General features: G+C 59.3%; 1 protein-coding gene across 17 annotated transcripts in view; it reads right to left on the minus strand.

The window, feature by feature from the left end:
• Positions 1–20,073, minus strand: part of TCF3 (transcription factor 3) — a 75,098-nt gene that overhangs the window by 1,255 nt on the left and 53,770 nt on the right. For 3 of the 17 annotated variants that reach the window (XM_075523950.1, XM_075523948.1, XM_075523949.1), the window contains 13 exons: positions 18,656–18,785; positions 16,918–16,967; positions 12,055–12,157; positions 11,620–11,759; positions 11,300–11,426; positions 10,329–10,387; positions 9,460–9,538; positions 8,247–8,320; positions 7,535–7,738; positions 6,072–6,195; positions 5,422–5,587; positions 4,113–4,351; positions 68–212 (listed from right to left, as the gene is read on the minus strand). In XM_075523950.1, the coding sequence (XP_075380065.1) occupies positions 70–212; positions 4,113–4,351; positions 5,422–5,587; positions 6,072–6,195; positions 7,535–7,738; positions 8,247–8,320; positions 9,460–9,538; positions 10,329–10,387; positions 11,300–11,426; positions 11,620–11,759; positions 12,055–12,157; positions 16,918–16,967; positions 18,656–18,785 (1,638 nt within the window). In that variant the 3' untranslated portion in view covers positions 68–69. Of the gene's footprint in view, positions 1–67; positions 213–781; positions 1,009–4,112; positions 4,352–5,421; positions 5,588–6,071; positions 6,196–7,534; positions 7,739–8,246; positions 8,321–9,459; positions 9,539–10,328; positions 10,388–11,299; positions 11,427–11,619; positions 11,760–12,054; positions 12,158–16,917; positions 16,968–18,655; positions 18,786–20,073 lie in introns of all 17 variants that reach the window. The other 14 variants (XM_075523961.1, XM_075523951.1, XM_075523962.1 and 11 more) reach the window with 10 other exon arrangements.

A 20,073-nucleotide genomic window follows, 5' to 3' on the forward strand; every position in this document is an offset into this window, starting at 1 on the left:
GCAGCGCTCGTCAGCAGCGGGTTGGACCTGCAGTGGGGTGCTGGGATCACAGGACGGGGGACGATACCTTTACATGTGTCCAACAGGGTTGTGACCATCTCCTAGACCAGGATGTGAAGCTGAAAGCGTCATCTGGGGATCTCCTACTACTCCGGACACTTTCTCCTCTTCCCGACGCTTCAAGCAGGCTGCTTTAGGGTTCAGATTGCGCTCTATGCCAAAAACAGCAAGGAAGGGAGGGAAGCAACCTCAGTTTGGGCAACAGCATCGTGCACGGCATCAGCATCCGAAAGAGAGAGTGAGGACAGAGTCCCAGGACAGACACACGGGACCATGCGAGGAAACAACCTCAGTGCAAGCTGCTCTTTGCCTGCTGCTCCTTGCAGTGGCTGCAGTAACTTGGCCGGACCCCTGCTAGAGCAAAACCCCATGCCCGGCTGAAACACCATGCCAATTTAAACATGTGCTTGCTTACAGAAAACCCCAGGTACCTCAGCCAGCTCTCGGAGTTGAGGACTGAGTTTTCCAAAGCTGCTTAATGGGATCCAGGTGCCAAATGCCCGTTAAGCATGAGGGGAGACGGACAGAGCGGCCTCAAATCCACCCCAGGCCGGGGCTTTGGAAAGCTCAGCCTGCCGCGCGGTGCACCCGAGGGTGCCGCTGGCGATGCAAACACACAACCTCGCACCGAAAGCAGGAGTCACAAACAGAGATGCACGCGCACGCAGAGATGTGGGGGGAGAGAAAGGCCCCGAAATGCACCTGCCAGCTGTTACCATACCTCGTACTTGCTGCTCCAGGCCCAGAATGACCTGCACCGCTTGCTGTAGGATGATCAGTTTGGTCTGTGCTTTGTCCGTTTTTAAGTGCATCTGACACATGCGTCCCAGTTCTTTAAAGGCCTCGTTAATGTCCCGCACACGCACCCTTTCCCTGGCGTTATTGGCCATTCTCCTCTCCCGGTCCCTCAGATCTTTGTCCTCCAGTGACAAGGCCTCGTCTGTACTGCTGGGTTCATAGCACCACAGGGATTAGTCAGGGGGGTGGTACCAAGGGGGGGGCTAAACGTTGCCGTGCTGGTAGTGCTTCTGGCGTCCACTGGAAACGGCTCAAACAGCCTCACTTTGCAAAGCCAATTCGTCTCGGCCACTTCCTGGAGCGGCCCGGGCTATTCGGGCTGTGCGTCACCTCTGCGAGCCACGTGAAGGTGCTGCCAGCACAGGGCCGGGCTCCCACGGGGCTGGAGGGTGCTGCCGGGGGCGAGGGCGGGCAGTGGATGCAGTATCGACACCAGCACCTTCTCCCCTCTGCAAAATTTTGCCTTCCTGTTCGTTTTCGGCTGAAAACTAAAAGTTCAGGGGGGTCTCAGCCAAAAACATCAGGTTCATCCCTCAAGGAAAGACTTTTTGGCAGAAAGGAAATCCCTCTTTGTCAGATTTTCTTCAAAAATCCCATCTGCAGCAAAATCCTCCCAGTGAAGGCGTTTCGGGCAGCCGTGCCGCAGCAGCATGAGGCAGCCTGGCCTGGCACCCTCTTACGGGTGGGGAGCAGCACCGGGGCAGGAGCCAAGTGCCCCCGGCTGCTGCTGAGGGTCAGTCTTGGATGCAGACACTGAATCCAGGTCTTTCAACACAGCCAAAATCACCCTGGAAAGGGGCGATTTTCTTTTCCAGGCACAGTCAGGAGCTTTGGGAGAGCCTCTACCACTGGCAGCACCCTGGGGTGCCCAAAACAGGCAGAGACGGGGGGAAGGCAGAGTCGTGCTGGCAGCATCTTAAACCGTGGCCTCGCCCGCAGCCCGTCCCCTCCAAAGCCCCAATTTAATGTACAGACGACCTTCTCCCCCAGAGCAAAAATTCTTGCAGGAAAGACACCTATCTGAGGAGGGTCCTTGGGCGAGACCTGGCACTGGGACAGACTGTGGCCTTCGGCTCCAGGGGAGCCACGCGGGGATAAGCCTTCACCAAAGAGGGGCCGCAGAGTCAGAGCCTTCCTGGGTGCGCTGCGGGGGCCGGAGAGCCTCCGGATGGTGCCCGACTGTGTGGAGGGGGAGCAAGGGCTCCCCAGGCAAGCGTTTGCCTGTGTGGGACAGAGGGTTGCCCACCGTCCCTGCCTGCATCCTCTCTCGCTGCCTTGTCCCTGCCTGTGTCCCCTCCTCACTGCCTCGGCGCCCCAGCCAGCACTGCCACCTTCTCTCCAGCACATCCAGGATGGCCGGGGGGAGCGGAGCCACCAGCCGTCCCAGCACCCGAACCCAGCTCGCTCCTCCAAACACACGCTGGCAGCTCCGGTTCCTGGCTGGTGGCCCACCCAGCAGGGACACAGCTCCGGCAGCGCCTTGCACGCCACAGCCGGGCAGGATGGAGCCACCTCCCTGCCACCAGCAAGTGCTGCTGGCGGTTTGCACGGCCGTGCGGGGTCCTCCGGGTTAAAAGGATCTGCGGTGCCTTGGCTGCCTTGTGCCCCGCTCAAAGAGGGCACTGACCTGCCTGCCTGGCCCCCCGCAACGCCCCCCGATCTTCTCCTTTCCCTTCCTGCTCTGTTAGCTGCTGATGGCAGCAGGAGGATCCTGGCAGCCCCGGCTGGGCATGCGGGGACCCGATGGCCCCGCTCCCACGGCAGCCCTGCAGGAAGGGACATGGGGGTTGGCTTCTCTCCTGCAAAGCAGCCCGAAGGCCAAACCCACCAGAGAAGGGACACCCTCGCTGCCTGTGCTAACGCCTGCCGACAGCAGCACGCGGGGCTCGGCTCGCTTCCCCGGCTGCGTCCAAGAAGGGTTTAAAAAGGGACAAGCGTGGGAGACCAAAGTGAACACGGTGCCAACTCTGCCTAGCCCCTGCCCCCCCCCCCCCCCCCTCGGCTCCTGCCTCGATCCGCAAGCAGCAAGTACAAGGTAGAGAGTGGGACCACCGAGAGGTCACGGCTGGGGACTGTCTGTAGGAGATCGGAAAGAACAGAACCAAAAAATAAAAACTCAAAATAAAAAATAAAAAGGAAGGGGAAATTAAAAAAGAGACAGGAAAAAATATACATGTTATGAAAGGCAAAAAATTACAAACTGAAGAGAGGCACAAAGGACTCCAACATCAATGCAACAGCAGAGGCCAGCAGAGGAGCACAGCCAGGCACAAACCACCGATGCGTGTTACAACAGCCTCTGCAGAGAGAAAGGGGGTTAACCTGCCACAGCACCCTGCGCAGCGGGGCCGGGGAGCGGGAGCATGCACTGCAGGATGCAGGAACAAAGCAGCAAAGTCCTCCGGAGCGGGAAGCCAAGGCCTCCGCTTCCCCTCCCACCGGGACGCGGCACCCGGGGCAAGCAAGCACGGGCGGCCCCCGGGGCAAGCCCGGGTGGCCGAGACGGGCGCACACGCACGTGGGAAGGGACCGAGCGTTCCCCGGCGAGGGGGAGAGCCTGCGCGCCCCCGCCTGCAGCTCCAGGCTCTGCTAGGGATGCACGGTGCTCCCAGCTCGCATCGGAGACCAGTTTGTACAGGCAGCGAGGGCTGCCCGACCCTGGGCTCAGCGTCTCCATCCCGCTGCCCCTCGCACGGCTCCAGCGATCCCCAGGGGTTTGCCAGGTGCCTGCAAACCCAGGGGCGCAGTGGTGGGAGAGGAACGCAGAGCCCCGCGTCGGGCGCGCGGGGAGGACGGGGCATAGCTTGCTGCTGCTGCGGGCAGAGACAGGCTCTGTGCTTGGAGCAGCCCTCGGAGAGACGTCAGATCTGGGCCCCCTCTGGGAGATTTGCTGGTTTTTGCGGGGGGGGGTGTTGTGTGTTGGGGGTTTTTTTCCCATTTTGCTGGCCAAGCAGCTGAGCAAAACACCTGGCTGCGGGAAAGCGAGGATGGCGCAGGTGCCCCCTCGGGGACCGGCATGCAGCACACGCAGTGGCAGTGGGGAACAAAAGAGAACAGCGGGGATGCAAAAAAGGCAAAAAAAAAGGAAAAAAAAAGAAAAAAAAAAAAAGGACATCAACAGCCTTGGGAACCCAAGGCCACAGGGGAGAGAGACAGTGCGAGGCACCACAGCACATGTCACAGGAGACAGACAGACAGACAGCCCCGTGCCGATCAGATACGTAAAATATCACCACTCCGGGACCCTCACTGACCTCTAACTTGTTGCTCCAGGTTCAGTATGACTGATACGGCCTGGTGTAGGATTAGCAGTTTGGTCTGCGGTTTTTCGCTGTTTAGGTGGAGTTGGCACATGCGTCCGAGCTCTTTAAAGGCCTCGTTGATGTCACGGACCCGCAGGCGCTCACGGGCATTATTGGCGACCCTCCTTTCTCTCTCTCTCTCGGCTTTTTGCTCTGGGGGAAGAAGATCGTCCTCCTCATCCTCATCTTGACTAATGGTTTAAAATAAGAACGAGACAGGGACATTCCTCGCGTGCACTCTCAGCACTGGTCAACTCACAGAAAAGAAACACACGTCGAGGCACCGAGATGCCAAGCCCCGCGCACGGCCCCGCAAGCCGGGGTGCTGCGCCCTGCGCGTCCCTGCCGGGACGTGCCGGCCCGGTGCCCCGCGCTGACACGGAGACACGCAGTGACTTTGGAGAGAAACAATTAAGGATCTTCTTCTGCCTCTTTTTTTTTTTGTTTTGTATTTAAACAACAAAGGAAGAAACCACAACAATGCAATTAAGCCCTGAGCTTGCTGCCGGGAGGTTGCAGGGTGACCCGGAGAAGGTGTGGGGGCCAACACCGGTGTCCCAAGCTGGCGTTTTGGGAAGACGCAGCCCTCTGCCTCCAGGGCAGGAGGTGGCTGCAGTCTGGCAGGAGGCAGCTGCAGTCTGGCAGGAGCGGGGCTGGCGCTGCCCCTCCGGGCAGCATCACCCTGGCGAGGTCTCCAAGCCGATGGCGAGGTTGCAGACAAGCCAGCGGACTGGAAGGACTCTACCTGATCCGCTGCCACATATCTGGCTGGATGTGACAGAGGATACAGGAGCCTGAAGCAGACAGCGGAGACGACCCAAAGCAGGGAGGAGGTCAGAACCTTCCACACCCCTGGCCGAGGGGAGCTGAGCGCTCAGTCCTTTCCACGCATGGCCACAAGCAACGCCCCGGGCAACCACACAGGTGGGCGCAGCTCGTGCGGACAAGGCGCGAGCCCTCTGCTTTACGAGCGCGAGGAAGCCGTGTGGCCACGGGGACGGGAGCCAGAAGGAGAGGGCAACAGGGAGCCTTCCCCAGCACGGCCCAAAGCGGCCAGCCGTGGGGAAGCAGCGGGAGCCCGGGCTGTGCCGCCTCTGTGCGAGGACAGGCGAGGCTCCCACAGTGGGCAGGGGCTGGTGGGTCTGCACCGCAGGATGATCCCCGGCCTCACCAGGCTGAGCCCAGCGCCCGGTGGGTCACCGCGGCCGTACCCCAGCCCAAACGCCCCCAGCCTGGTAACAGAGTAAGTGAAGGGAGAGACCTGTTCAAAGAGCACCTTGTTCTGTTCCGGGAAGGTTTCAGCTCCTTCTTCTCCTCTTCTGAGTTATCTGCCACCGACGTGTTCTCCTCATCCTCCTTCTCTTCCCGCTTTATTTCGCTGGTTCCCGAGGAAACGCTGCTTCGCCCCAGCGCCCCTGACAAGCCTGCTGAGGAAGCAGAGCCGCACATGGAGGTTGGAGGGGCCTGACCCGCACGGAGGACTGGGGGTTCCCCAGGCTCTGCTCCTGCTGCGCTGCATTGCCAGCACGCAGCATCCTGGACTCATCCTGCATCACCGGTCCGCAGCAAGAGGAGCTCGAGGGGTGCCAGCTCTGCCCTGCCACCACTCCCCGTTCTTCTCCCCCCACCTCCCAGGCCCTCCAGAGTCAGAGCCCAACCTCCCCCAGCAGAGCAGGACCCGGGGACACCGTGCACGCGCAGCTGGCAGGAGGGACAGGAACATGCAGGTCAAACCTCTGGAAAAGTCTCAAGGTAGAAACTGCCCTGCAGATGCTGCAAGGAAGCACCAGCCTTGCAAGAGCACCCATCTCCCCCCAGGCTGCTGCTGCGCAGGGCTGGACCTAACGGGCGACCCGAGTCACCCCCGTGGCAGGCGAGCCTCAAGCGTGCATGCATGCAGAGCTGCCTTACCGCTGTACGTGTCTTGCGGCCTGTTGAGGTCAGGGAGTGAGCTGGGCTGTGACGGAAGTGTGACATGGTTGTGGAGCATGCTGGGGTTGCTGGACAACCCATCTTCGGGGTGACCTCCTCCCACCTACAGCAGAACAAGCAGAGCAAGCCTTGAGGGGGGGAAGTGGCACGGCCAGTGGGCATGGGCACAGGCAGCCCGAGCACAGCCGCGGGGCCCTGCAGACCAGGCTGAGGTGCAGCCACGTGCCCTCCTTGCACGCTCCCACCACCCAGAGCGTGGGCATGCAGGAGGGAAGAGCCGACCTGCTCCAGCACCAGCCCTCCTCCGGGGACCGTGGCGGGGGCACTGCAGAAAGCAGCTCCGTGCCCTGCACATCAGCTGGACCAAGCAGAAAGCCCCCATCAGTGCCGTCTCCCCCCGCCACGGAAAAGCCTCTCTCTGCCTGGATGCAAGGCTGGCACACTGGAGAGGACACCCTGCCTGGGCTGCACGTGTCCTCTCTCCATCAAGCGCCGACGTTTCTGCCACCTCCCTACTGCCACCGGAGCAGGGGACATCCCAGCAGCGTGAACTTCGCTCCGAAGGGCCTGGATGCAAAGGCCAAGGGTCAGGCAGCCTTTCTGAGCCTGCACCCCCCGAGGCTGCGCTACGCCGGCCAGGGACCGGCAGGACAGAGCCAGCCCTGCTGCAAACACTCTCATCTCTGCAGCTGGCAGCAGTTTGCAACAGAGGACACACATATGATTCATCGCTTAGTAGCAGAGTCTGGGGAGCTTGGAAGGGAAGCACGTCTGGTTCTCTAGAGAGACGTGGAGATGCGTTACTGTTTGCTGCAGCAGGCGACCAGCTCTGCCAAAAATGTGCTCCTGTGGTCACCAGCCTCTGGACAAGGGGGGACCCTGGTGACCCAGCATGGGACCCCAGCATCCACGTGCTCAGGGCACCTGGGACCTGTCGTGCTCCCTGGAGCCTGAATGAGCCATCGCACATCAGCACTCCCCACGTGCACGGAAGGACACGGTGCCTGCCCGAACGGTTCGGAGCAGAGAAGTCCTGGCGATACCCGCCTCTCTATACCCACGGTCCTGCCCTGCACCGGATCCCTCTCCTCCTTCTCCTTGCATCCCCTGGGGACAGCTTGAAGCCCTTTTGAGGAATTTCCATCCATGTTGTAGGGAAAGAAGAGCTTTCACCACCTCTGCCTGCCCCGAGAAGGGGCATGAGTGAACTGCATGCAGGGCTTGTGCCCGAGAGCCACCACTGTGCTGAGCGTGGGTTCAACCCCCCTGCACAGACAGCAAGCCACTGCACAGCACCCGTTCAATGCTGCCAACAGCTGACCCAAGCTGGACCACACTGAGCTATTCTCACGCCAAAGGCAATGTCCCTCTGGGATGCCAGGGGACCCCGTGACTTGAGTCCCTGGCATGTCCCCGCCAGCTGCTGTGATGCTTCCACTTACCAGACTCGGGTGCCTGTTCCCCAGGGACATGACCGAGGCAGGGAAGGCCTGGCCCAGGCTACCCACGGTGGCACTGTGGGCCGGCGCCGAGCCCAGGAGCCCATGCATGTCCCCGTGGTTGCTCGGCATGGCAGCTGTCTGGCCCACAGCATGATTCCTCAGCACGTGGATGGCTTCGTCCAACCTGTCTTCCATTTTGTTTTGCTTGAAGGGCAGGACAGAGAAATAGGTCCGCATTAATGCCTGTAAAGCCAGCAGCCCGCTGCAGCTCTCTACGCTAAACAATGGCTGGCGGCAATCGTGCACTCAGCTGCCGCAAGGCAGGTACGGGGAGAAATAACCCCCCGACACCGTCAGTGCCATCCCCTCAAGGCACAAGGGGTCACGCAAGCAGAACCGCTCAGGAGAGGGAGGCAGAAACCAGGCAGAAATCCGTTCAGCTGGGCCAGACCCACAGGATGTGAACGGGCCCTAAACAGGGGGAGGGCGCAAGGCTGCGCCGCTGCCGGCCAGGCCCTGGGCTCTGGGCTCCGGGAAGCAGGTGCCCAACTCCGCTCAGCTGCTTCCAACCAAACGTCCGTCTCCCAACTCACCGTCCTCCTCCAGGCCCCAGACGTCCGGGGGAGCGGACTTCACCCAAAAGCCCTTTACTGCCCGGCGCGCGAGGGACGGGAGAGGAGAGGAAAAGGCAAGATCTTTCGGCAACACTTACTAAAGTGTGGAGGCTCCCTTCGTAGCTGGGAGATAAGGCACCCTGTCCGCTCGCTCGCGACCACTGGGATGTGCCTGCGAACAAACGGGGAGAGCTTGGGACCGGGCACGGCTGCCGCTAGATGGGGCTGGAAGCTGGGCCACCACGCTGGGCGCGGGCCACCGCGGCACCGCACGGGCCACCGCGGCACCGCACGGGGCCGCGCAGGGACGGTCACGCCACACGTACGAAGCCAGCCACGCCGCACGCAGGCACAGGTTTTCCCCCGCTCCCCGTCACCGCTCTGCGAGGCAGCGGGGTGCCCACAGGCGTTTCATCTCACGGCAGGTGCCTGCCTCATCTGGCAGCGATGCCGTGAGGGGTCACGGTCTGATCCCACGTGCCTCCCGCAGGAATCTCGGTTCAGCCCCTGCTGCAGGCTCGCCTCTGCTCTGCCTCAGTAGGAAACTGAGCTCGGGCCTTCAAGACCTCAAGAGGCTTTTAAATTTGTAGCTCCTCAGTGAGCGGGCAGCCAGCACACACGCTGCGCTCGCTCCGACCCCAGGGGAGCGGCAGGCTGGCGTGTGTACGTTGCTCCGCACCCCGGGCACCGAGGAGCCTCGGCGCCAGCTCTGCTGGGCAGAAAGGAGACCTCTCCTGCCGGGCGGGAGCAGAGACGGGCTTTTGTCAGGCACTGAAAACGGTTTCTTACTAGTTGGCTGCTTCCCAGTTCCCACTGCGCTCCTCCCACAGGAGATGAAACCAGGGACAAACTCTCCCAGCCTCACCAAAACAAGATGCTCAGGGACAGGGTCTGTCTGAACGGCAGGAGCGGGTCCCAGGGGGTGGCAGCGACGCTTTAACTCAAGCACGTGGCGGTGCCGCCACGCGGGCCAGGCTCGCGCCGCCGGCACAGCCGCCTGCTAAAACTCCTGTGCAGGGGCAAAGCCAGGCGCAGGCAGCGCCATCGCCCTCACGCACGCGGTGTTCACCGCACCCGGGCACTGCTCAGCTCCAAACGGGGGAAAAGCTACAACCAATTAAAGCAGACAGACATGCAGCTTCACAGGAGACGTTTACACCCTCTGGCTTTTAAAAATAAATGGGATTTGGCGAGATTGCCAAAAGTGTCTTTAATAAGGGTTTGGGGCTGACCTGGGAGGTACGCTGCCTTGGACCTCCTGAGAGCAAACCTGACATCCCCCTTACACAAAGAGCAACGTTGGTCACCTACCTGCAAGCCCCTGAGGGGAGCCGACCGGTGTAGAGGGGTTTGACGAGAAGTTATTGCTAGAGTGATCGGGGGAGTAAATCTGGAGCGAGAGAAGCAGGGCACGGTCAGCAGCGCCCACCCCGGCGACAGCTCTCCCCCTCCCCAGCAGCACCATGGAGCCCAGGTGCAGCAAGGACCACCGACGGCACCTCCCATACCCACACCAGCTCCCAGCCGGCGCGCGTGCGGTGGCCCAGACTGTTAGTCCCCCTGCAGCTCCCCTATTAACACCGGGGTCTCTCTCTGTCCCCACTGCTGCCACCCCTGCAGCTACAGCCTCCGTTCTTCAGGTCCCACCTCGGAGGGAAGCGAGAGCCCCAAGAAATCACTGCAGGGTGCAGTGCTGGCACCCCTCTGCCACCACGCAGAAACAAAGGTCCCTGCACTGAACGGGACAGAGGCAACCACAAGCTCTGATAGCCCAGTGGGACCAGTGCCCTCCAGTTTGAACCAGCACATGCAGGGCCAGGACTACTGGGACCTGCAAGTCCTGCTACGAGGGCTCCGTAGGGTCGTCTTGCCAGACCAGTACCAGGCTGGGTGGCCACAGAGCCAGCTCACGGGCATGGATCTCCAGGGCCACCATAACGTCCAGTGCCTCAGATTCCCCATCTGCCAAAAGGTGCTTTTGCACAGTGCCAGGACTCAGGATGGCAGCACACAGAGGGGGGGAACCCTCCCCTCAGAGGCTGCTGTGTTTTTGGGGTGCATTCACCCAAACTTCTCAATGTGTCCATCTTCCCGGCTGCCTAGAGGGTCCCTGTTATAGAGGGGAGGTCCAACTCCGCAACAGGACAGGGACTGGGTCAAGGATCTGCAGAAACTCTTACCGAAGCTAGTGCCTTCCCGAGCGCGTCTCCTGAGCTCCCAGCTGTGGTTCCTCTGTTACCTGCCGAGAGAGCACACAGACATCACTGCCAGGGCGCCAGAAACCCAGCAGGACAAGGCACCTGTACAAGACCTTCTCTGGGGTCACCCGCTCTGAGATTGACATTTCTCGCTCTTCCTGCTTTGCTTGAATATTTAAATGGATGGCCAGCTCAGAGCAGCCCGGACGAGGGCACACGTACCCCAGTGGCTTTTGTGGGGCTGCAGGAACATCTTTATAAGACGATGGGTCGAAGGTATCATGCCAACAACAGTGATCAAATGTCTCTGCTGCAGCACAGCCCATTTTCACGGGGCATCTTAAGCCCCTACAATCCCGAACTTGCTCCCCCTCCTCTAAACTAGGGTTTTTCTACGAATCAAGGCCAGGATCCTCATTTTCTGGGGATCATGAGTTCATTTCAGTAATAGGTTTTATAACAGGTTCAGCAGGGTTAGAAATTAAAGCACTTGAAGGTTCAACGTGGTATCCAAATGCAGCACAAACATTCCTATTCTGGATTTAGATGAACACCTTCACACATACCCCCCGCCTTCCCGCAATGCAGGTGCAAATCCTTCCCGCAACTCCTTTTAGCCATGGCACCTCCCGGAGATAATGTCACAGATCCTGGTCTCCTCCCAGATCCACCAAGTGAGGCGTAAACCCCCAAGCCAGCACCCTGTGCCCCTGTTACAGCCGGCCCAGACATCCAGCAGCGATAACCTCGCTGCGCCTCTTCCTCACGCAGTCACTCCACGCACAGGTGACACACAAGGGATAAGAAGCGTCCGGGTACATCGGACACAGATATCACAGCCTCGGGCATCAGAGGTTTGCACAAGACTTTGATTTTCCAGTTAAGCCTCTGCATGGCAGTGGGGTAAGGGGGGTCACGCTGGGGACTGCCACGCGCCCGGGGGCCATACGTACCCATCATGCTGTCTGTCCCGCTGATTGGGGGCGTATGACTGGAGACACCGTACGGCGTGGAGGCAGAGGAAAAGCCAGACACAGAGGGGAGTCCGCCGTTAACCTCTCCTGAATGAAGCTGGTAGTTCTGGCAGAGAAGGGGAGAGGGGTGAGAGGTGCCCTTGAAAGGCTGCCGGGCTTTGGCATCCAGGCCAGGACCCAGGTCCTTCCTGTCAGCAGCCGCCCTGAGCCGACAGCTATGGGACGAGGTGACGTGCTGCCACTGGCCGGCCGAGCGGAGCCCCCCAGCCCGCCCGTGGGACAGCGCGGGGACGCATTACCATGCGTTCGTGCTGATGTAAACTGTTGAAGCCGCTGGACTGCGGGAGCGGGGAGGAGGAGCTGCCCAGCATGGCACCGTAACTCGACTGGCTCATGGCACCTGGTGAACTCCACAGGTCTGGCGAATTATGGAGCCCGTCTGGAAGGAAAACCACAGCTGAGCGGGGCAGAGATGCCAGCATGCGTCCTACAGCCCACACAGGGGCAAGTCAGCCTGGGCTGAGGGGCTGCGTCTGTCCCCGTCGTGTCCTGCCTACGCCAAGCATCACCCACTGAGCAAATCGGAGCCATTTTGGGGCTGCTTCGTGTCTCACGCACTCCTGCCCTGAGCTCCCTCCACCTCATGAGCTCTGCAATTCCTCCCATCGTCCGTAACGGGTCAGGCAGCCCCTGCTCTGGCTAGCTTGCAGATGTCGGGGTTGTGAATAACTCACCTGCCATGTAAAAGGCTCCGGGATACACAGTGCTGGGAGGTTTTGAGGGAGTATATCCAGCTGGATCCCTGCTGTAGTCATCACCTGAGTTGGATGGATACACCTGTGGGGCAGGAAAAGGGTTGAAGAGAAGTACTTGGCCACCCCACGGCCCGATATCCTCCCCATAGGTCACCCCATCCTGTGCAGCTTTGCTTTTATTCATCGCAGCAGAGGACAGAGTCGGTCCCACAGCAAAGCCGGGCGGGGGGAAACCGAAGCGGCTCAGCTGAAGTCACGGCGGCAGTACTGAACGGCGCAGCTCTGCCGGGGAGCGGCGCAGGGAACGGGGCTGTCGCGCAGACACGTCCTGTCTGCCTTCCCGTAACAGCGCGGATCCCCGCAGCCCCCTCCTGCAGAAGACGCTGGCGCCAGCAGAAGTTTCAACTCTCTGCTCTAGTTCCTTTTTCTGCGGTTATAACTTTTTACGGGTAACCGCAAAAGCCCATCATTTCTGCGTGCTAACCCCGCACCGAAGGGCTGGGCGGTGGCGACGGGGACCAGCGAGGCTTCGGGACCTGCTCACCCCTGCAGCATCGTGCTGGGAGCAGCCGCTCCTGAGCACGGCCTCTGCTCAAACCCTTCATGGAAAACAGCCCGTCCCGCTCGAGGGGAAACTGAGGCACGGGGGAAGCTGAGGGCTGAGCAGTCCCTCAAAAGGGATGTCACACGGGAGGGGACGGCTCTCTGACAGCTTTTGGCCAGCTTTCTGCAGCACTGTTCAGCTACGTTATTTAACAGCATATTAAGCAAAAGAAAAGGCTTTTTTTCCCCTTCTAAATTAACTAAACCCATCCTCGAAAGCCCTTACCGAAAATCACCTTGTGCCGGTGCAAAAACATACTTTTTTTTTTTTTTTTTAAAGCAGAAATTCAACATGCAAAGAAACCGAAATGCCACTCAAAATTACGTGAGAACTTTTGTTACAGCTTATTTTCATCCCCATTGATTCATTCTGAAACCACTAATAATTTTTTTTTTTAAAATACATACGAAAGCAGAGGCGGGTGCAGGGGCTGGCCGGGCACGCTCAGCCAGCTCTGCCTGGAAGACACAGCTCTCTTTGGAAAGGAAACCTGCCCTGAGTTTCTCTTTACCCACCCAGCCAGCTCCCTCCAACCCCTTGTCCTCACCCAGCGAGAAGGGGCAAAATTGTTCTCTATTTCTGTAACTGCCCAGAACACCAAGAATTTCTTCTTTTTTGGCCGGGGGAGGGGTGGGGGTGTAATAGGAAATAGTGGTCCTTTTGTTAAAAAAAAAAAGAAAAAAAAAGGAAAAAAAAAAAGGCGCTCTGAAAAGCACCAGCGATTGCACTTCAACATATTGCTTCGCTTTCCCCTGGCAGCCCAGGTTCCTGCTTCTCGGAGCAGCTTCCCTCGAAGCTGGGAGAGTTCAGAGCCCTGGGGGCAGCCCCGGCCCCTCACCGCCCATCGGCCCTGGGGCGGCCGGAGCCTGCGGGGCAACGGGGAGCCGAAAGCAACTTGTGGGCATCGGTGCTACACAGCGAGAGCGGGGAACTTGTAAAATAAAGAAAAAAAAAAGAAAGAAAAACAAAATTAAGAGAGGGGGAAGGGAAAAAACCTGACAGACGCCGGCAGCTGCCCTTCGTCCCTCGCTCAAAAAAGAAAATTCGCGGTGCTTCGCCTTTGTGTGGCATCGCAGGACGGCACCGGGGCGAGGCGGGCGTGCGGAGCTGCGCGTGGGCAGCGCGTGCGGCTGGGGAGAGCGGGGGAATGGAGGAGGCTGCAAAGAACAAGAATCCAGTAAATTGACTTTTCCTATAATTTGATTAAATAGCGGGAGCTGGGACAGGGAATCGAATGAAGTACGTCTAATAGCCCCGCGCCATCTGCCAGGGGCTGGCACCTGGCCAGCGCGCGAGGCAGCTGTGCGGCAGCGGAGCGGGCGCGGGGGGGCCGCGGCGAGCTGCAACATCCATTTAATAAATCCAGAGCGAAAATAAGAAGAATAAAATCGCAGAGACGAGCGGACCAGGGTTGCAAAGAGGGGGGAGTTCGCCTTGCTGCGTATCCACCCTGCTCCGCCATTCCCGACCCCCCGGCTCCTGCTGGATCCCGGGGGGCCAGGCTTCACCCCAGGAGCGGCCCTGGCCCCTCCAGATCTTTCGCTTCCCTGCTCAGCGCAGGGGAGGCTGGGGAAAGCCAGCTCCGCTCTTCCCCACACCAGCCAAGCGAGGAGCATCCCAGTCCCGCCGCCTGCGGGGGAGCCGGCCGAGCCGGCGGCCGCTGGCCAAGCGCCGCAGGAAACGGTAAATCAGCGCCAGGTCCCCGCTCCCCACCCCGCGGCCCCAGCCCTCGCGTCGGCAGCTCCGGCGGCGGCGGCCTCGGGGACCTCCAGGTGAGGTCATTTCCTCCGGTTAAAATTGCCAGCGCGGCGAGAGAGCCGCTTGAAAAGCCCCAGCGCTGGGATTCGCAGGGCTTTGTGGTGTTGGGTTTTTTTTCCCCCCTCCCTGTTTTTCTTGCTTAAATGCATGAACTGGGGTGGGACTTCAGGCAGACTAAACCTAAACAGAGCGGTGACCAGACTGCGAATTCGCAGGCTCAAACGGCTCCCAGCCACCACGCTCCCTGCAGCAACAAAATCCTGCAGGAACCGACTTGCACAAAATCCCTCCCCGGCTTCCTCCGGCAAAGCCGGCCGACGCGCAGCGGGGGCTCGGGGGCCTCATCCAGCCCCGTGTCCTGCGCCTGGACGCGCCAGCCCGCGAGGGAGCGCGGCCGCGAGCGTAACCCTGCTTTCCAGCTCCACGTAGCAGGGAGGCTCAAAGGGGCTTCGTGCCCCGGGGGCAGCCCCAGCACGCGCCACCGCCCCCGGCCAGCACCTCTTTCACAAGAACTGACCCCAAAGGGCCGTGGGTTACGCGCACAGGTACCTCTGCGCCCGCCCGCAGGCAGAGCCGCTCAGTCCCTGCCCAGCATCGCCCCTCACATCCCTCTTTATCCATCTCACACGGCCAGGGTCTCCTGGTGCCTTCGGCAGAACCACTGCCCTTTCAGCCACCCTCAACTATTCCAGCCGCTGACCTCTCCGAGTTTTCAAAGCAGCTAGGGAATTACAGATTAAAGCACTTTATTTTAATAAGAAGCTGATTAACCTATTTATTTTGCACAGGGTCCAGCGATAACACAGAGTGGGCTCCCGCACAGGCGAGTCAGACAAGAAAGACCCTTTGATCCGCTGCCTTTGAGGCTGGCGACTCCTTTTGCTCCACACTTCTCTCGCCGCCTCGGTGCCGATTTCTCTCCCCAGGTGTGGAAGTTCAAAAACAAACCAAGAAGCCGGAGATCACGGCAAAGAGAGGGCGGCGGAAAGAGGCAGCACCGGCCCATACAGCAAAAACTGGAGCTTTGCGGTCAAGGGGCAGCCGAGGCGACAGCCAGCGCTTTCTGGGCTGGAAAAGCCCGTGCGCAGGTGTCGGCTCAGACACAGGGAAGGGGCTGAGTTTTGGCAAAGGCCGAGCGGAATCGGGGCCTTCCTGTGGGAATCGGGGCCCTTTAGGGCACCGCCAGCACAATGGGCAGCAAGCCCCGTCACCTTTGAAATCTGAGGCCAATAAAGGGCCATTTGTCGGAGCGATGTTTTCCCCACATGTCGACTGGGGTTTAAAAGCTCTGAATTTCACACAGAAACTTGACGCAGCGATACGGATTCTGCCTTGAGCAGGTTTTTTCCCTGTTAAAACACAGACCCTTGGAGCAACTCAGCACTGCTGACTGGAGCTGGTTTCTGCACGATGCGGGTCCGCAGGAACCCTCCAACACCCTCCTGTCCGCGAGCCCGATCCGGCAAGCCCTCGGTGCCTTCCTCTCCCTCCATCCTCCCAACGTTGGCATCTCAGGGCCCATTTCCACAGGCAGAGCCCATGGCGGAGGTTACAGACCAAGCTTTGCGCTAGCAGTGAAGGAACGCCTCGGCACGAGATTTCCCCCACGGGTGGACGCACGCAGGTGTTCCCCGGGGAACGGGGGAGCGGGCACCCGCTTCACGGCGCGTCAGCGTCAGCTTTGGCAGCGAGCGGCACGACACGCTCGGGCAAGGGCACGTCTCCAGCGCAGCCCCAGCCTGGGCTCCGGCTCGCCTGCAGGACAGAGCCCGCCCGTCCCCCTGCAAGCACGCAAACGCTCCAGCAAGGAATGCAGCCTCGGCTGCCGCACAGCCAGACAGCTCCCATATTCCTGCAGGAACCCTCCAGCCCGCTCCAATTAGCCTTCCTGGAGATCCCATTACTTCTAGCCACAAAGACATTGTTCAGTTTATTCCCCTGTAACAGCCGCGGGAGCACGGCTAACATATTCCTACAGGCTGCTCGGCTTTCTTATAAAACAGCCCAGGCAGCGCACACACCTGGAGCAGCCCCAGCTGCCTGCCCGCATTACAACTGGTTTGGTTTCCCTTCTGGAGTGAAATCCGATCACACCAAATATTACATTTCACTCGGGCACTCGCGACATAACGTCAAACAGACGAGAGCCAGCGAGGCCAGGAGGCGATGGGTCCGGGCTCTGGCCGGGGAGGTGCCGCTGCCGGCTGCTCTGCACGGGGAGCACTGCAGCTCCTTCTATCCGACTACTGCCCCGGCACTGCAGTCTCAGAGTGCTTCCCCACTCCTCCTTCCCCGTTTCTCCTATGTAGGAAGCCGTACCTGGGAAAACCCTTCCTCGTCTTGCTAAAATCCAAGCCATCGATGCTTGGGGTGGCTGGACTCACAGGGCCGGCAGCTCTCGCAGCAGAGGGAGCAGGGACGCCCAGGGGATGGAGGAACAGGGAGGGGATACCTGCGGGGAAAACGCTCCTGCCACTTACCGAGGAGGGGAGTCCAGGAGGCACCTTCCGAACCTTTTTGGGCTGTCCATCTGGTTTGAAGAAAAGAAGAGAGGATCTAACTTTTGAAGGGGGTTAGCAGGAGGGAAAACAACAAGCTGTAGCTAAAAGTCTCCAAGGATGGAAGACACAGGTACAAATAGGGCTCAGATCCCAAACGCCCCGTAGCCAAAGAAGCGTCAACAGTGAAAATGTTTGAGGATGAACCTCTCCTCCCTGTCTCGTCTGCACCTCTTGAGGGTGGGTGTCACCCACAAACAGGGTTCTCAGGGCAGTCTCTCTCCCGAAACACTGTGATAAGAGGTGCTCACCACGCAAAGAAGGGCTGCGCTTGCTCTCTGGAAGAGACCGAGCCCCTCATTAATCCCTCGGGTTTTGGGGTTTTTTTGAAACAATTTAACTTGAAGTGGGTTTGTAGAGAGAGGGTGCAGAAGAAAACAAATGCAAGGAGGGGGTTGTACTTTCATTTGCTCCTTACACAGTAATAGACTTGGGAAAGCTTCACTGCTGCAGGAAGGCAGGGACGACGCTTGCCCCCGGCCGGTCCCTCCCCAGCCCATCTCGCCAGGTCCAGCTCTGAGGGGGGAGGACACAGTGTCCTGGGGGAAGGGAGACCATTCAGGGAGGCGGTAGGGGAAACATCCCGAGAAGTGGCTCAAGGGGAAGCACTGGTTAAAAATGTGGGGTTTTTTTTTTTAGTTCATAATTAAGGAAAGCCCCAGCTGGGGGGGGCGCAGGATGCTAACACAGCAAGTCGGGCAAGCCAAGGACTCTGCCGGGTTGTAGCTCAGGAAGAGAAATTCATCACACAGAATGACCTGATGCAAAAGAATCATTTTCCAGGCTGACAACATAAACCAGCAACTTTTTAAAGTGGCAATATCAAAGTGGACGCCTTTTTCTGAAAAGCACTGGAAAAAATACACGTAACACTGGGTCGCTTCTGGTTTCGTTTGTTGGGGAAAGCCCAAAATAGCAGCCAGAAAGTGACTTTGGAGGGTGCGGGGAGGAACTATGACAAGAAACACAAGTTCTGGAGAACTGGGGCTTGTCTTCACCCAAAAGTTAAATTCACACGCAACCTTAGCCTTCGTTAAAAGCAAACCGGCTTATTCCCAGGTAGATCCAGGCATGGGCAACTCCTGCTCTGGAACATCGAAGCAGGCAGGTGGGCAGGGAGAGGTCCCGGAGCAAACGCTCTCTGCGTCCCAGGGCACAGCTCCCACGCCCCGGCAGAGCGCCCAGACCTCACGCTGCTTCTTAACGACTTGTTCCTGGCAGCCCCGTTTGCTTGCAGCAGAACAGGGGCTCCAAGGACGGCCATCGGCCATAAAACCAGCCTCGAAGGTGGCCCAAGGTTTTCCAGGAACGACTACTGATGTGCAGTGTGGCTGGAGGCATTTTTAGAAGAACCTCAAGCCATTTGCTGCTTTCACCTAATCTGACATTTTCCAGAAAGAAGGAAATTCTATATGACTGAGCCCAAACCCCCTTTTTAAAAAACTTTATATATACATACATATATATATATATTCCCCCCACCAAAAATAAGCAAATGCCAGAGTCACACCTATGTGCGCAAATGGCAGCATCAGTGCCTTCATTCCCGAAGGCAGACCCGGCGCAGGTGCCCACCCAGTCGACAGCCCCTGTGGTCGCTCAACCAAGCTGCAGGGCAAACCGTAGCGGTGGCACCCGAGGGCGACACGAAGCGACTTACCTATGTTGCTCTCAGCACCTCTCCTGCGAGGATTGTTGGGGTAAGAAAAATACTGAGACCCCCCTTTCACCCCGGTGGGGGAAAGCGTGCTCGGACTCGCAATTCCCATTTCACTGGGCAGGAAACCAGTCTGCAAACAAGGAGACAGAAAAACCCTTCCATGTAATTACACTGGAAAACCACCGCACTCGCTGGGAGAGAACAGAGTTGCCTTGAGCTGCCTTCACACAAATTCAGCCGAGGGGGTGGGGGCGGGAAACAAGCCAAAGGGCCAGAAGGAAAAAACAAATACATAAATGTGGGGGTAGCTATGGGGGAATATATGTGCCATAAGAAAAGGGTCTTTCAAGCTGTGTTTTCTCGCTGGATCCCAGCAAGGAAGCTCTCTACAAACCACAGATGCAAACCAGCAGGTGCCATGGCGGGGAGCATCGCAGTCCCACGCTCACCTCGCTGCCCGCGAGGGCAGGATGAGACCTGGCCGACGGTTTTATCGGCCCAGGCTGCTGAAGGCAAGGAGGAGGCGACGGTCAGGCCGAGGGGCTCGTCAGGCAGCGCTCCCCGCCTGCCTCGCCGGCCTGCAGCAAAGCCAAGGGGTCGGAAGCATCTGCTGGAGGCAGTGAGCTCTGCCCACACGGGGGCAAACGGACTTACTCAGGACAAAACTTCCCTCACCGCCTCAGAGGTTTCATGGCAAGGGATTACAGTTTCTGATGCAATCGGTGCTTTGGTGCCTGCGGGGGACACACCTGACGGGCACAGCGTGTCTGCCCATCCTCAAAAGGCAGATCCGACCGAACGGCCCCACGCTGTCCCTCACCCCCACGACGCCATCGGGGACCCGGCCAGGGCAGAGGACAGAAACAGCGCTGACCACCAGCAAACCCGGGAGCCCCCAGGCTGTCACATCTCTCGACCATGGCTAAACCGACCGCAAGAGACAGGCAAGGTTACGCAGCCGGCGGCCCATCTGACTGTGCCTCTCGGACTGTGCCCGGCCATAAAACCCAGCCCAGGGAGCCAGCACCGACGGTTTTTCTCCCACCCCCAGCACCGCGCAGCCAGACCCATCGTGGACGACGCCACGGAGCTGCAATGCCTCTGCAAGGGGTGGTTTTCTCTTGCATTTTATCAGGGAAAAGTCAAATCCCTCTTTCTAAAAAGAGGAAACTCCTCCCTCGTGTTTATCCCAGCTGACCTTGGGCACTCTGGGAAGCAGCGCAGAGCCGGCAGGAGCCGGAGCCCAGGGTGCCCGCTGGCTCCCGGGATGGAGCAAGCGTGCCTTTGCTCCAGGAGCACGCCCACCGGCATTGCCCCTTTCACCTCGGGAGAAAGTTAAATGTATTTACGTGGAATTTAAGAGGGCTGGCAAAGGGCCTTTAAGTGACAAAACCTTAGCTTTGACCCATCTTCCGAGG

Source organism: Mycteria americana, chromosome 24 (genome assembly GCF_035582795.1).
Source record: "Mycteria americana isolate JAX WOST 10 ecotype Jacksonville Zoo and Gardens chromosome 24, USCA_MyAme_1.0, whole genome shotgun sequence".
Lineage (NCBI taxonomy): Eukaryota > Metazoa > Chordata > Aves > Ciconiiformes > Ciconiidae > Mycteria > Mycteria americana.